This window comes from Aplosporella prunicola (genome assembly GCF_010093885.1).
Source record: "Aplosporella prunicola CBS 121167 unplaced genomic scaffold K452scaffold_2, whole genome shotgun sequence".
In the NCBI taxonomy this organism is placed as follows: domain Eukaryota; kingdom Fungi; phylum Ascomycota; class Dothideomycetes; order Botryosphaeriales; family Aplosporellaceae; genus Aplosporella; species Aplosporella prunicola.
In genome coordinates, this window is record NW_022983530.1 from 132,542 (window position 1) to 146,707 (window position 14,166).

The 14,166-nt window shown below is 60.2% G+C and overlaps 8 protein-coding genes across 8 annotated transcripts; 5 read left to right on the forward strand and 3 right to left on the reverse strand.

Moving 5' to 3' along the window:
- The first annotated feature begins 40 nt into the window (after positions 1 to 40).
- On the forward strand, positions 41 to 1,005 carry K452DRAFT_66150 (uncharacterized protein). The gene has a single exon (XM_033547001.1). The coding sequence runs from the start codon at positions 207 to 209 to the stop codon at positions 780 to 782; it is 576 nt and encodes a 191-aa protein (XP_033402185.1). The 5' UTR covers positions 41 to 206; the 3' UTR covers positions 783 to 1,005.
- Positions 787 to 3,526, forward strand: K452DRAFT_282650 (uncharacterized protein). Its single transcript, XM_033539623.1, has one exon. The coding sequence runs from the start codon at positions 1,229 to 1,231 to the stop codon at positions 3,116 to 3,118; it is 1,890 nt and encodes a 629-aa protein (XP_033402186.1). The 5' UTR covers positions 787 to 1,228; the 3' UTR covers positions 3,119 to 3,526.
- An 816-nt stretch (positions 3,527 to 4,342) lies between these two features.
- Positions 4,343 to 6,476, forward strand: K452DRAFT_219110 (uncharacterized protein; the record flags this gene model as incomplete). The annotated part of the gene is made up of 2 exons (XM_033536398.1): positions 4,343 to 4,491; positions 4,553 to 6,476. The coding sequence occupies 2 exons, from the start codon at positions 4,343 to 4,345 to the stop codon at positions 6,474 to 6,476; spliced, it is 2,073 nt and encodes a 690-aa protein (XP_033402187.1).
- Positions 6,477 to 6,920: 444 nt separating this feature from the next.
- K452DRAFT_66272 (uncharacterized protein) lies at positions 6,921 to 8,411 on the reverse strand. Its single transcript, XM_033547003.1, has 3 exons — positions 8,253 to 8,411; positions 8,149 to 8,201; positions 6,921 to 7,971 (listed from the first exon to the last, which is right to left on the reverse strand). Exons 1-3 carry the CDS (start codon positions 8,289 to 8,291, stop codon positions 7,071 to 7,073), a joined length of 993 nt encoding a protein of 330 aa, XP_033402188.1. The 5' UTR covers positions 8,292 to 8,411; the 3' UTR covers positions 6,921 to 7,070.
- Positions 8,412 to 8,510: 99 nt separating this feature from the next.
- K452DRAFT_282654 (uncharacterized protein) lies at positions 8,511 to 10,677 on the forward strand. Its single transcript, XM_033539624.1, has one exon. The coding sequence runs from the start codon at positions 8,533 to 8,535 to the stop codon at positions 10,216 to 10,218; it is 1,686 nt and encodes a 561-aa protein (XP_033402189.1). The 5' UTR covers positions 8,511 to 8,532; the 3' UTR covers positions 10,219 to 10,677.
- K452DRAFT_66270 (uncharacterized protein) lies at positions 10,300 to 10,788 on the reverse strand. Its single transcript, XM_033547002.1, has one exon. It carries the CDS (start codon positions 10,675 to 10,677, stop codon positions 10,381 to 10,383), a length of 297 nt encoding a protein of 98 aa, XP_033402190.1. The 5' UTR covers positions 10,678 to 10,788; the 3' UTR covers positions 10,300 to 10,380.
- A 781-nt stretch (positions 10,789 to 11,569) lies between these two features.
- On the forward strand, positions 11,570 to 12,653 carry K452DRAFT_241275 (uncharacterized protein). Its single transcript, XM_033537818.1, has 2 exons — positions 11,570 to 11,913; positions 11,977 to 12,653. Exons 1-2 carry the CDS (start codon positions 11,697 to 11,699, stop codon positions 12,510 to 12,512), a joined length of 753 nt encoding a protein of 250 aa, XP_033402191.1. The 5' UTR covers positions 11,570 to 11,696; the 3' UTR covers positions 12,513 to 12,653.
- Positions 12,654 to 13,454: 801 nt separating this feature from the next.
- On the reverse strand, positions 13,455 to 14,165 carry K452DRAFT_66304 (uncharacterized protein). The gene has a single exon (XM_033547004.1). It carries the CDS (start codon positions 14,036 to 14,038, stop codon positions 13,559 to 13,561), a length of 480 nt encoding a protein of 159 aa, XP_033402192.1. The 5' UTR covers positions 14,039 to 14,165; the 3' UTR covers positions 13,455 to 13,558.
- Between the last annotated feature and the right edge of the window lies 1 nt (position 14,166).

Below are 14,166 nucleotides of genomic sequence, written 5' to 3' on the forward strand. Positions count from 1 at the left end.
CGGGGACGACAGGCGACGCGTGAGGACAACGCGTGGGGTGCGCGTCACCACGGCCCAGTTGGCAAGCCCGCCAAGCAGCAGAACAAGGCGTGCCACGTGACAGGTGTGACTGTGACGGAATCTTTGCTGTTAGCGCTGGGTGCCTGAGGCGGCGGACAACGGAGCCGCAGGGCAGGTTTGGTTGGCTGTCGAGCCGTGGCGATCTCATGCAAGTGACGACCCTGGAGCTTGTGCTCCCAGCAACCGCCGCATCATCCCGAAGCTCTCCCAAACTCCCCTGTCGCTCAGAGGTCGCTTGTATCGCCAAGGTTGGTGCTCTCTTGTTTCAGACGCAAACAATAAACAACTCCCCGAGCTCGCTCCCTCCTGAGTCGCTTGTGTCGCCCGCGCACGTCGATGCCGTGAACGAGCGAAAAAAACCACGCCAAAAACGCAAACGCCCAGTCGCAAGCCGCAGCCCGACCGACACTTTGGTGCCCCCACACAGTGTCGTCGACACGGACGCTGCGACCCGCCCCCTACCTGCTCACCGGGACCGCCAGCCAGCACGCAGACAAACCTTAAACCCGAGAGCGAGCTGCTGTCGCTGCCGCCATCATGTCGACCCATTTACAGACGCCGCGCCGCACCAATCTCCGTCCCTCGCTGGCCAACTCCTCCCTCAACACCGCCTCCTCGCCCGCCCTGTCCGCCTCCCAGCGCACCGCCTTCGAGCGCAAAGCCAGCCTTCACGCCCTGACCGGTTCATCGCCCGCGCGATCCGCCGGCGGCCCGCCCTCTGACGCCATGGTTGGCGGCGACGGACAGCCCCTCGAGGTGGGCGACGAAGTCGACGTGCCCGGCGGCATGTACGGAGTTGTCAAGTTCATGGGAGGCGTGCGAGGAAAGAAGGGGAACTTCGCCGGTGTCGAACTAGCAAGAGAGTACGCGGCCAAAGGAAAGAACGACGGTGACGTCGACGGGTGAGTCTTCCTCCGCTGCCAGTCCAGACGGGCTGTCTGCTCACCACTGCTACAGGACCCGTTACTTTACCACCTCCGTACCCGGCGCTGGCATCTTCCTCCCCTTACATCGAGCCTCCAAGCGCGCTTCCGTCGACCCCAGCGAAGGCAGCCTTCCGCCTACCCCGGTCACACCCGGTTTCGGAGCGTCCTTTAATCTCAAAGATGATGGGTATGAGAGCCACAACGCGTCACCCCCTCCGCCGGTGCCCAAGTTCTCGCAATCTATGGGAGCTGGGGCCCGTGCTCCGAAGAGGCCGGAATCGCCTCTCAGGCAACCATCCAAGGTTGCTACCACACCCGGAAGGACGCCTAATGGAAGAAACCTCTCGTTGGGCCTCTCCAAGAGCCAGATGGGAGCACCGCCAAAGTTCTCGCCCACCCCGTCTAGGTCTATGAGCATGAGAACGCCACAACCGAGGAAGCCGACTATTTCGAGGGCAAATTCAAGCGTGGCCGACACCGCTGATGAAGATGATATGACCAGCGAAGGTGGCCAGAGCAGCGCGTTCAACCCGTTCAACCCGAAGGAAGAAGAAATGGAGCGGCTACAGAAGAAACTAGACGAGACGGAGGCTGCATTGAAAGACCGTGAAAATCAACTGAAAGAGCAGGCCTCCAGCTTGGCAGACATGGAATCCAGTCTCATCGAGATTCAAAACCTTCTGCCAACTGATGACGAGGACCTGCCGCAGTCAGTGCGCGACGGTGAGCCCGAGGACTCCGACGTAGGACATCTGCGGGTGCTGTTGCGCGAGAAGAACGAGAGGATTTCAATACTTACTGCAGAGTTCGACATGCACCGCGCAGATTTCCGACAGACGATTGACGCGCTTGAAATGGCAACTTCAGAAACGGTGCGTGTATATGAGCAACGAGTTGAGGATTTGATGGCCGAGATCCGGGAACTGCACGAACGTAGCGAGGATGTCGACAGTGTCGCGGAGCAGCTTAAGCAGCTCGAAGAGCTCGTGCAAGAGCTGGAGGAAGGTCTCGAGGACGCCAGGCGCGGAGAGGCCGAAGCCCGCGGCGAAGTTGAGTTCCTGCGCGGTGAGGTCGAACGTGGCCGCAGCGAGCTCAGGCGCGAGAGAGAAAAGGCTGCCGCCGCTCTGAAGGGAGCCACTGCTGCTGCGGATGGAAGCCCTCTCAGCCCCGGCGGCACCCCGCGCGAAATCGAGCAACGGGACGACGAGATCCGCGGCCTCAAGGCCATCATCCAGTCACTCAGCGCAGGCGGCGACCTGGCCAGCCCAGGACTGGAAATTCCTCGCTCTCCGCTTACTAGCTCGTCAAATGATGCTGCAATGGCAGAACTGCGCTCGTCTGTTGATCGGATGGAGCGCGAAAACGAGGAGCTCCGTGGCCTCATCGAGCGCAAGGCTTTCCGCGAAGAGGAGCTGGAGCGCGAGGTTGAGAACCTGCGCACTCAAACCAGCGAGATCAACCCGGCACGGGATTCCGTCATCAGCAACACGCAGTCAGAACGCTCAAGACTCCGTGATTCGAAGAGCACCGTCGTCAGCTGGCGCGGTTACCAGAAGAGTCAGGCAGCCCAGCGCGAGTCGGAGCGGCAGCAGCTGGGGCGGATGCCCGAGGCGGAGAATGACGGCCGCAGCTCGAGCGCGGGCCAGTCGGAGCTGTGGTGCGAGATCTGCGAGACGGGCGGCCATGACATCCTCAACTGCACCAACGACCTCGGCGGTGCCAGGAGGGACGACATGCTGCACCCGAACGAGCACCACAACGAGCTGCACCTGACGCCCAGCAACCATTCGCACCTTTCGGCGCGCACGTCGGACGACGAGCGCGAGCACCGCATGGAGGCCGAGCAGGCCGCCGCCATCACGACGCCCGCGCCCAGCGACTCGGTGACCTCTGGCATGCGCAAGCTTAGCGTATCGTCTGCCGATTTCGACGCCGCGGCCGCAAACAGCCCGAGCCCCGCCGTCAAGCAGCCGGCACCGCCGTCGCAGCCGCCGCAAGCGGCGCTGCCGAACCCCTTTGAGGAGGGCCTCGTGGCCGGCAAGGGCCAGGCGGTCGATGCGGATAAGTGGTGCGCGCTGTGCGAGCGGGACGGGCACGACGCGACGGCGTGTCCGTTTGATGACATTTTGTGACGCGAGGAGGGATTTGGGGAGGCGCTGGCGTTTCGGATGAGCTGGGAGGCGGGGGGCGCGTCGGGGAGGAGGGATAGTCTGGCATTCTGAGGAGCCTGCTTGCTTCTCTGACCTGCCCGCTCTCTTCCACCTCTTCTTCTGCTTGCCTTTCTTTGCCGGCCTGCCTCCATCCCCTTCGCCATTCGGCAAGTTCATACACACGCTTCTTGTTTGTCGTCATTCTTATTCTTCCTGGCTGTCTCCTTGGGGCCCGTTGCAAGCGTTTGCTTGCCGGCCATGGTTCCGTTTGTCTTGGTCTTGTTGATGCGAGCGATATGCGGCATGCATGATATCCCCCCACTGTCTGTCTGGCCTGGCGCAAAGCGAGCGCGCTATCTTTCTTCTTGTTACATGTCTTTATCGTCTATTTCTTGGAGTTTCTTTTTTGTTTTGCTTTTTGGCGCGGCGGGCTTGCTGTCCCGCCGTGTTGCTTTTTTGCTATTTGAGGGTGCGGTGCTTGAGTTGGGATGATGGAGGTTGTATGTACTCACTACCTATTCGAAATGCCGACGCCTTCTCAGATCCTATATTGCTCCTTTGATTGCTTTGTCTGTCTCGTGTGATGTCTTGTTTAAAGGTACGTGACCTACCTGTTGCTCAATCACTTTTGTATTCTCGTGCCCGCGCGGGTTACTTCTGTGCTCCTGTATATCCGTGCCTTGATGTCTTTACGAGTGCTTTTATACCCTTGCGTAGTTTTCATTTCGTACTTTCGTGGGATGGTCTAGTACCTTTGCATAGCTTTTCCTTGTATATCTTTACGAATGCTATCGTGTGTTTTTATATTCTTAGTCTTCGTACTCTCGTCGCCTTTAGGTGTCAAGCATAGCTGTCTAGACAAGGAGTACTCGGCAGGTGTAGTAGACTTCACTCGGTATGCGGTTGCGAGGTGGGCGAAATGGTCGGTGCTTGTTTATTTCAATGTTGTGCGGCGTGAGAAGGGCATGGACGCCGAACAACGCTCGAGCCTGTCCCCGCCTACAGACCCGGCCAACAGAGAGAGAAGCGCCAAACGCGACCAGACGTATGATGTCGGCGCGATATTTTGACGTTCGTGGCGTGATGTTGCAGCGGCAAAAGAGCCTCAGGTCGCGTGGTCCGTGCCCGGCAAAAAGTTCAAAAGCTCTGGAGGTTGCCAGAGCTATAGCTCCCACATCCATCCATTGATCATTGATTGCTCTCATCATGGTCAAGCGTAAGGCCGACGCCGTCCTCAATGGAAAGTCCAAGAAACGCGCCCTCCCTGACGAGGAGGCGCGCTCCAACTTTCGCAAAGGCCTCTTCGACGACAAGGTCCTTGATCAGTACAGGAATGCCTATGCTGAATCTCAGCCGTACGCGCCCTCTCTCCTCCTCCTCCCGCCGTTTTTTTAGGGTCTATCTGACATGGCACAGGTACAAGCACACGGTGATCCAGAATCTCGTCGACCCAAAGCTGCTCCGCAACGTGCGCGACGAGATCCGCGAGCACATCTCATTCACGCCCAAGGAAACGGACATCTACAAGATCCACCAGTCGGGCGACCTAGCGAACCTGGACGGGCTGGACGACTCGTCGCTGAAGAAGCTGCCGTCGTTGCTGCAGCTGCGCGACGCGCTCTACTCGTCCGCATTCCGCAAGTATATCTCGTCGATTGCGGGCTCCGGCCCGCTCAGCGGCGTCAAGACGGACCTGGCCATCAACGTGTACACGCCGGGCTGCCACCTGCTGTGCCACGACGACGTCATCGGCAGCCGCCGCGTCAGCTACATCCTCTACCTGCTGGACCCGGACCGCCCGTGGCAGGCCTCGTGGGGCGGCGCGCTGCGCCTCTTCCCGACCGAGAACCTGACCACCGACGCCGGCGAGCAGGTCACCGTGCCCCAGCCGGACCACACGGTCGTGATCCCGCCGGCCTTCAACCAGCTCAGCTTCTTCACCGTCCAGCCAGGCCAGAGCTTCCACGACGTCGAGGAGGTGTACAAGCGCGCGGAGGGCGAGAGCGAGACCGACGACGGCGGCCGCGTCCGCATGGCTATTTCCGGCTGGTTCCATATTCCCCAGGAGGGCGAGGACGGCTACGAGCCTGGCCTTGAGGAGAAGCTGGCGGAGCGCAGCTCGCTGCAGCAGCTGGAGGGCGGCAAGGCGGAGCAGTTCGACCTGCCGCAGCCGCGGTGGATCGAGTACCCGGAAGAGGAGAAGGAGGAGAAGAAGCAGCCCGAGCCGAAGGCGAAGAAGGAAAATGACGACGACGACGACGACGACGACGAGGAAGGCCAGGCGCCCCTCACCGAGGAGGAGTTCCAGTTCCTGCTCAAGTTCATGACGCCCATGTACCTGACGCCAGACACGTGCGAGGAGCTACAAGACATGTTCACGGAAGAGTCATCACTGCGGCTGGCCAACTTCCTCTCCAAGTCCTTCTCAGCGCGGCTGCGCGCATTCATCGAGTCCGCGGACGCGACGCCCACGATGCCGGGCCGCGAAGACGACACGGGCGTCGCGCGGCCCCCGCACAAGCACCGCTTCCTGTTCCGGCAGCCGCGCGCCGACGCGAAGCCCGAGGACGCGCAGACGCCCTACGACGAGCTCGTCGACGTGCTCTTCCCGTCAGCCGCGTTCAAGAAGTGGCTCGCTCTGGCGACGGGGCTGGGGCTCACGCGCGCCAGCGTCCTCGCCCGCCGCTTCCGCCGCGGCATGGACTACACGCTTGCGACGGCGTTTGAGCAGGACGAGCCGCAGCTCGAGCTGTGCCTGGGCGTGACGCCGAGCACGGGGTGGGGCGACGACGAGGCGGACGGCGAGGGCGAGGCCGACGCCATGGAGACGGAGGAGGACGGCGCCGGCGCCGGCAAGAAGAACGCCGACAAGGGGAAGAAGAAACCGGACACCAAGACCAACGGCAAAGCCAAGGCCACAGAACCCGAGCCTCCCGCACAGGACGAAGACACGGTCGGCGGGTACGAGATGTACATGGCGGCAGACGAGGATTCAGACGACGACGGCTCCGACGCCGGCTCCGACGACGGCGTCGACGTAACCACGTCCAACAAGAACAAAGCCGCCAACGCCTCCTCGGCCACCGGCGCAGGCAAGCGCCGCAAAGCGGACCCAGCGGTCTACCGCCGCGGCGACGACGACGACGACGGCGTCCTCTTCAGCATGCCCGCGGGCTGGAACAATATGAGCGTCGTGCTGCGCGATCGCGGCAGTCTGCGCTTTGTCAAGTATGTGAGCCAGGCGGCGAAGGGGGATCGGTGGGATGTTTGCGCGGATTTTGGGGTTGTGTTTGATGATGAGGATGAGGAGGATGGGGAGGGGGAGGGGGAGGAGGCGTAGGTGTATCTGCTGCTGCTGCTGCTGCTGCTGGGTGGAGGGGGGTTGAAAAGTTTGTGTGGCGTGGGTGGTTCTGATGATGTATGTATGTATATGTATGTGCTTGCTTGCTTGCTTGCTAGGTGTCTAGATACCCCGGTTTCGTGCGGGGATGAAAATGGGTATACATGGGCTCTTCTTCTACTACTTCTACTATTTCTTCATCTTCGTCTTCGTCTTCGTCTTCGTCCTCGTCTTCGTCTTCGTCTATATAAAAGTACAGCAGGCGTACAGTACAGCAGCGTACAGCATACAGCATATACAGTGACACTCTAGCTCTAGCCAGAGTCTCTCTTTCTTTCCTTCCAACGCCGCAAAGTCATGCAAAGCAAGGAGCCCCCACACGCACACGTTTCATGTTCCTCATTCCTAGCAGGCCGTGAGCGCGGCGTGCCGTGCGGATGGGGAGGGAGGCAGTGGTGCCGTGTCTGCTCTGTCTTTCTCTCCTCTGTCTTTCTCGGCCTGCGGGAGCAAGGCGATAGACAGACATGGCGCATGGAAAGGCCTATCCGTTCCAAGCCGCTGGGGTTACGGCATTGCACTCCCATCCCCACACAACTACTCCTCGGCCCACGCCTCCTCCAGCGCCACCAACGCCCCCATCGCCCGCTCATACGTCCACATCGTGACGGCGCTAGCCGGCGCCGCCTTGATCAAACTGACGCCCAGGCCTCTATACAAGCCCCTCGCGCCCTCTCGGGCGACGACCGCCCTCACCGTCCCCAGCACGCCACGATACGCGGGGATATCGCCGCCGACGTAGCTGGCGCGCGTAGGCCCCTGCACCTGCAGGCGCTTGCGCACCGTATCGAGGGGGAAGACAGCCGTCTTGCTGACGATGCTAGCGAGGACGCCGGCCGCGGCGTCGGCGCCACCGAGGGGCATCAGCGGGAGGGGCGCCAGTGCGGGGCGGAGCCCCTCGTACAGCGAGAAGAAGAGGCCCATGTAGGGGAAGATTTGAGCCAAGCCCGCCCCAAGGCCGCGGAAGAAGCCGCGGGGTCCCTCGCGGGCCAGGATGTCTGAGACCGAGAACCGCAGCGAGGCGTAGGCGGGGCGCAGGGCCGAGGGGCGCGCGCCCTGCGCTGCGAAGCGCGTGCGGAGCAGGTCGAGCGGGTAGGTGCATGCGGTCGCGAGGGTGCCGGCTGTGGCGCCGGCGAGGAACGAGGTCGCTGTCGGCGAGGGCGTGTACGGTGCTGGGAGGGCGGCCAGCTGGCTCGCGCACAGCCGGTACGACGTGAACTGCGTGGCGCCGTAGAGGACGTAGAGCGCTTCGGCGGGGAGGTTGCCTTTCCAGAGGGCGCGCACGCCCTCGGTGCGCAGGATGGTGAGGAGCGTGCTGAGGGTTGTGGTGTAGAGGGGTTGGGGGAGGGGGAGGCCTGGTGGGGGCGTCGTGGGGTGCCGGAGGCGCGGCTGTAGCTGTAACCGGATCTTGACGACGTCGAGGGGCGCGATGGCGAATCTGGTGCTGGCGTGTCAGCGCTGGGCTTGTGTGTGGTGTGGTGGTGTGTGGTGGTGCGGTGATGGTGGGGGCGGGGGTGTGAGTCGGAGGTCGGACGGAGGTGCGTCGAAGGGATGCGTGCTCGTCGTCGGACAGGGTAAGATACGCGCGGGACGCAGTCTGGGAGGGCAAATGTACCTGGAGACTAGGCCAGCAATGCCGCCGGCGCAGACGACTTGCCAGCGGTTGCCCTGCGCGCAGCGTGTCAGCGTCAATGGCACCAAAGGGGAGTGAGTGTATACCTCATCTTTCAGCGGCGCGACGTCTTCCTTGCCCGACATGCATGTGAAGCACGGCAGAAGGGAAGCAGGCGGAGACGAAGCGTGGTGGGCCCGAGGTAGGCTTCTCTGGGCGCGTCGGTCGTGGGGAGAAAAAGGAAGAAGAGGTAATTGGAGAGCAGCGAATGACGTCCCGCCAGTTATGTGTGCAACATAACCCCCCTGCTTCTCCCCGCAGATATACCCTCTTCTCCCGCCGCTTGCTTCTTTTACATCAGCTCATCTCTCTGTAGCTCCATCCATCATGCTGAGGTCTTCCCGCGCCCTGCAGCGCGCTTCCTTCGCCTCTAGCTATAATGCTGCTCGGCGCGTCATCACCGTTACCCAACCTCGTCGCGTGATCTCGACAGCTACGACAGTTACACCAACCCCTGCGCAGAAAAAGGGCTTGAGAGCAAATGGCAAGAGCAACGGAATTGGAATCGGAGCCAACAGACGGACAACATGCTCGAGCAGCAGCAGCAACAGCTCCGGCACACCCCCGGCCCGCGGCATCGCGACCCGGCACATCAGCAGCGACGAGCTGCGCCGCGAGCTGCAAGAAGACACGCACTCGCGGGCCTCAGGCACCGCGCTGCCGGCGAGCATGATCCGCGACATCGACGCGGTCGAGAGCAGCGAGGGCCCCAACGTCCGGGACACGGTCGAGCTGGGCGGCAGCGCGTGCCACGGCTCCAACGCGCGCATCATCGCCGTCACGCTGCCCGGCCGCGACGCGCCGCTGGAGCTGGACGCCGTCGCCGCGCGCGACAGCTGCGTGTGCCCACTGTGTGTCGACGTCCATAGCAAGCAGAAGAACTTCCAGTTGACGGATATCCCTGCCGATATCAGCGCGGATTGGACCCTGAGCCCTGACGCCCAAGAACTGGAGATCCGCTGGCGCAATGATGTCCCTGGGTTCCCGGCCGAGCATAAAACGACCTTCTCGTTGAAGCCCGTCGAGAACGCTGTCCCGGACTCGATCTACCATCCCCTTGAGCCGGTGGAGCGGCGGATCTGGGACAGCGCGACCATCACGGCGCAGAACAAGTGGACCGACTACAACGAGTACATGACCTCAGACACGGCGCTGGAGTCGACGCTCTCGCACCTCGGGCGGTACGGGCTCGTCTTCCTGCACAACGTGCCGGACTCGGAAGACTCCGTCGAGAACGTGATCTCGCGGATCGGGATCCCCAAACGCACGTTTTACGGGCAGACCTTCGACGTCAAGTCGCGGCCGCAAGCCAAAAACATCGCGTACACGCACCAGCGCCTCGGGCTGCACATGGATCTCATGTACGTGACGAACCCGCCGCACCTGCAGCTGCTGCACTCGCTGCGGGCGCGCTCGCCCGGCGGCGCCTCCATCTTCTCGGACTCGCTGCGCGCGGCGCACGCCCTCTTCGCCAGCGACCCGGCTGCCTTCGCCGCGCTGGCCTCCCTCCCCGTCCCCTTCCACTACCGCAACGATTCCCAGAGCTACTTCAAATGGCGGCCGACCATCGAGCTCGCCGCGCCACTCGCAGGCCGCTCACCCAACCCCGCTCCCCTGACCGCGGACCCCACCACCACCACCACCACCACCACCACCACCCCACCCATTAAGTGCATAAACTACTCCCCGCAATTCCAAGCCCCACTCCTGCCCTCCACACTCCTCTCCCTCCCCCCCTCCTCATCAGCACCAGCGCCATACTCCCCCGCCCAAACACGCCGGCTGCACGCCGCGCTGCGCAAGTTCACGGCGCTCGTCGAGGCGCCCGATGCGCTGTTCGAGCTGCGCCTCGAGGAGGGCCAGTGCGTCATCTTTGATAACAGGCGCGTGCTGCATGCGCGTCGCGCGTTCGATGCTAGTAAGGGTGAGAGGTGGTTAAGGGGCGCGTATGTGGATGATGATGTGTTTTTTAGCCGGGGGAGGGTGCTGAGGGGGGAGGGCGTGGGGGCGTAGGCTGGGGGGAAATTGTATCTGAGGTGGGAGGGGTAGTGCCAAAAGCTGTCTCGCGTGTGCGGGGGATGCGCCTGTTACTGTGGTGGGACATGCAGGGCCCGCAGGTGCACTGTGTTCGTGGTGAAGAGTGCTTCATCATGCAGGGGTGTTTTGCTCTGTAGCCTACTTGCTGCAGTCTCGAGGGACTTGTCTTCTTGGGAATGCTGAACGGACACGCAAGAAAGCAAGAAAGCAAGAAAATCGGAGCCACTGAAACCGTGGCCTGGACGCCGGAAGCGGCAACGCGATGGTGATGGTGAGGACGCCAACTCCCCCAAACGTGGAGGCAGGAGATTTGATAGGGCTTTGAAAGACTGAGACTGACTGAGGTAAAAGTCTCGTTTTCGGCTGAAGCTTCTCGAAGGGTCTATACGTTAGTCGAAAGCCATTTCCCTGTAGTACCGGGTGGAAAACTCTCATTCATGGAACTCCTCTTCGAGTGAGATAGTAAAACCTGGTCTTATCTTTTCTATCGGTGGCTGACTATGTAGCATTGTCAACGAGACTCCATCACCGACACCCCATCTCGACACCAGCGCTAATCCCACACCTACTCTCAACGGCAGTCACACCACCATTGCCTTTCTCTGCATGACCTAACTTGCAAGGCTCTTGATCCAGCTTCTACTACGATTTTACAAACTCAGGATTTGCTGTATGGACCATGCAGATCGCGATGGGAGTCTTGTTCGCTTCCGACACGGCTGTATTCGGGTTCGAATTTCTGACGACACTCTTTTGCCGTGTGCCATAGTGCACTGACAGGAGACGCTCTTGACTGTTGCACTTTTCCACTCTCGACTCGCACCTCGATGCTCTTCACCTGGAAGCACGCGCCTTGCTTTATAGAGAAGTGAGAGTTTCTAGACGCCATGACTGAGGCATCACTTGTTTGCCGATCGGGTCATACTCAACACTGGCTATATTTTGCTGTAGCACGTTCTCGAACTCTGTACGCTTTTCGCAGACGATCTATTACTGCGAGGTTTCTTTGTTGCGTTGCAGCGCGCATATTTGTTGCGCCCTCACTGAAGAAGTTGCCAGCGCGTCTGCTCTGTTCTTAGATGGCAAGGCCGCCTGTATATTAGTGCACTAGTAAATACTCTGACCTCGCAGTCTGTAATCTCAAGAATGGCCTGGCTGTGCTCATTCATCAGTACCCTGTCTGCCACTATGTTGCCGAAGATGATACGTACTATGAATCTGATTGGCAGTATTCCCACACTTTAGTCCGCCCCGACAAGACTATAAAGATTCAAGAAGACAGGTTTGGCGAGGCTGTTGCAGTGTTCTTTTTGTAGGTTGACATGAGATCTACCCGGAGGATTCGGCCCCAGGCCGCTTCCCGAAACGTGTCTAGAGAGCTTCCCCGATTGACCGCAGCCGCCGACACCTCTCCAGCTCCAGCACCAACTTGCGCGACGCAACGAGCAACAACCATGCATTCGACGCTCGTGCGCGCGCAGAATGTCTTTGGCTTCTTCACCACCGTCGCGGCCTTTGTGGCAGGCCTGATTGCGCTGTCTGTCTTCATCGCGCCGCAAACGCCCTCGGCGAGCATCAAGCTCCAGAATGTGCAGGTGGTCCGCGGAAGGCCGCACTACTACAGCTCCAAGAAGGAGGAGTACGCGCACATCAAGTTTGACCTTGACGCCGGTACGACAATGCTCTGCGCAATGACCGTGTACTTGGCCAAAACTAACTAACACTGTCGCGCAGACCTGACCTCCCTCTTCACGTGGAACACGAAGCAAGTCTTCGTCTACATCACAGCGACGTACCCGTCGCTGAACGCGTCGGAGCCGCCCTCCCAAGCCATCATCTGGGACGCGATCCTGGCCTCGCCGTCCGCGCTCTGGCACCAAAACCACTACATCCACCCGGCGCCGAAAGGCGCGCCCGCGCCCAAAAAGTCCAAGCCCAAGTCCAAGCAGCAGCAGGCGCAGGAGCCGCTCTACCCCGCCGGCGAGCTGCACCTCGCCCGCCAGCGTCCGAAATACCAGATCACGGACGCGAGCGGCAAGCTGGCGAACCGCACGGACGCGGTGCTCGAGCTGGGCTGGAACGTCCAGCCGCATGTGGGCTTGCTGACATGGGTGGATTGGCCCCCGTTGGCCCAGTTCGGTGGCGCGTGGCAGGAGCTTAAGGGAAGGTATAGTAAGAACTTCGATTTCCCGGGGTTGAAGGGCAAGAAGGAGGGGGATACGGCGACGGCGAGGGGCGCCGAGGCGAACAAGGAGGGCGTCTATTGGTAGATGCTGTCGCCTGGCGCGCGCGTGGTGTCTTCGTGTGCTGTGTATATCTTTGTGTCGAGGGAAAAAGCCTCTCCTCTTTCAAGAACAACAGAATTTCTTCAGACTTCCTTGCCAGTTCGCTCTCATTTCGTCACGTCTCACAATGTTACCTTTTGGTCAAACGGCAAACAATTCCTCGGCAGCGCAGTCCCCGCGACCTCCACCGCAGATGCTCACGAACCGATCCCAGAGAGGAGCCAGCGCCAGAGCAGCCTGCCCATCACCACAGCGCTCCACGCCGTCCAGAACAAGCGCTGTGCGCCATACTCTAGATAGATGCGATGAGGCAGGCAGTGTTACAGTACCAGCAACACAATCTACCGCCCAGCAGCCAAAAACAACCCACAGCATCCCCATTAACCTGCCACCAGTACTCACAATACCAGCTCTTTCCTGCTAGCCAACACCACAGAGATAGAAATATCGCGCGGGCGTGTAGAAAGAAAGCTCTATCTCTCTCAACACCAGCGCCACCAACACCGCCACCTTTTCTCAATCCAGCAGCGCCGTACCCGTCTGTACGGCTGCCAAAATGACGTCGTACTTACAGATACGGATACGGATACGGATACAGAGACAGATACAGAGACAGAGACAGAGACAGAGACAGAGACAGACACGACTCACTTCGGCCAAACGAGAACCGCCATGCGGAGGCGTGGAGGCGCAGAGGCGTGCAGCCAAAACAAGTACGCAGACGCAGAGACAGACCTCGACACCTTCTCTTCGTCTCACTCACAGAAACGCGTCGGCGAAGGCGCGTTTGTTCAAGAGAGGAGAGGACCACAGGCGGAGCTGAACACCACCAAAGACACCACCGAAGACGAATACGACGCGCGCTCGAGAGCAAGCCTCATGGAACTACCTCTCTACACGATCACGAAGTGGGCGGATCGCTGAGGCGCAGGACCGTTTTAGCGGACATGCGGGACCGCGGTGGCGGTCGTGTGCTGCGTCAGTATGCAGTGCTGTTCAGCGTCAACATGCAGTGGTGCTGGGCTTCGGTATCAGTGCGGAGTGGAGAGCGCCATGACCTGATGGTGTTTGATTGAGGGACGACTTGGCGGTGCGGTTTGCGTGCTTGCTTGCTTGCTTCCTTCGGGGCTACTGGTCTGCGGAGTGAGCTGCTGTTGTGTCCCGGTTAGTATTTTTTTTTTTTTTTTTTTTTTTTTCAGTTGAACGGAAAGTTGTGGCTGTAAGCGGGATGGGATGTTTGGCGGTGTTGTTGTGGGATAAGGCGGTTGTGGTTTTGTGCATACGACATGCCGTACAGTAGGTATGTTGTATTGGTCGTGAGTGGGTGTTTTGCTGGTGTTATGGCTTTTCTTTGGAAGGGGAGGGGTCTGGTTGCTACTGATGCCGTTTCTAGATATATGTATTAGTCGTCTTGTAGTATAGGTAGGTAGCCTCAGTGAGTAACGAGTATGAAGTACTGTCGTACTCCCAACTGCTTTGTCACTCTCGCTATCCGCTGTAGTCCATGCCATACTTCTCCCGGTCTAAACAAGCAAACAAGCAATCAAACAATCAAAGCAAGCACAATCCCACCACCCATCCATGCAAGCACCCAAGCACCCAACGCCTAACACAGGTAGTCCCATCCCATCCTCGATGT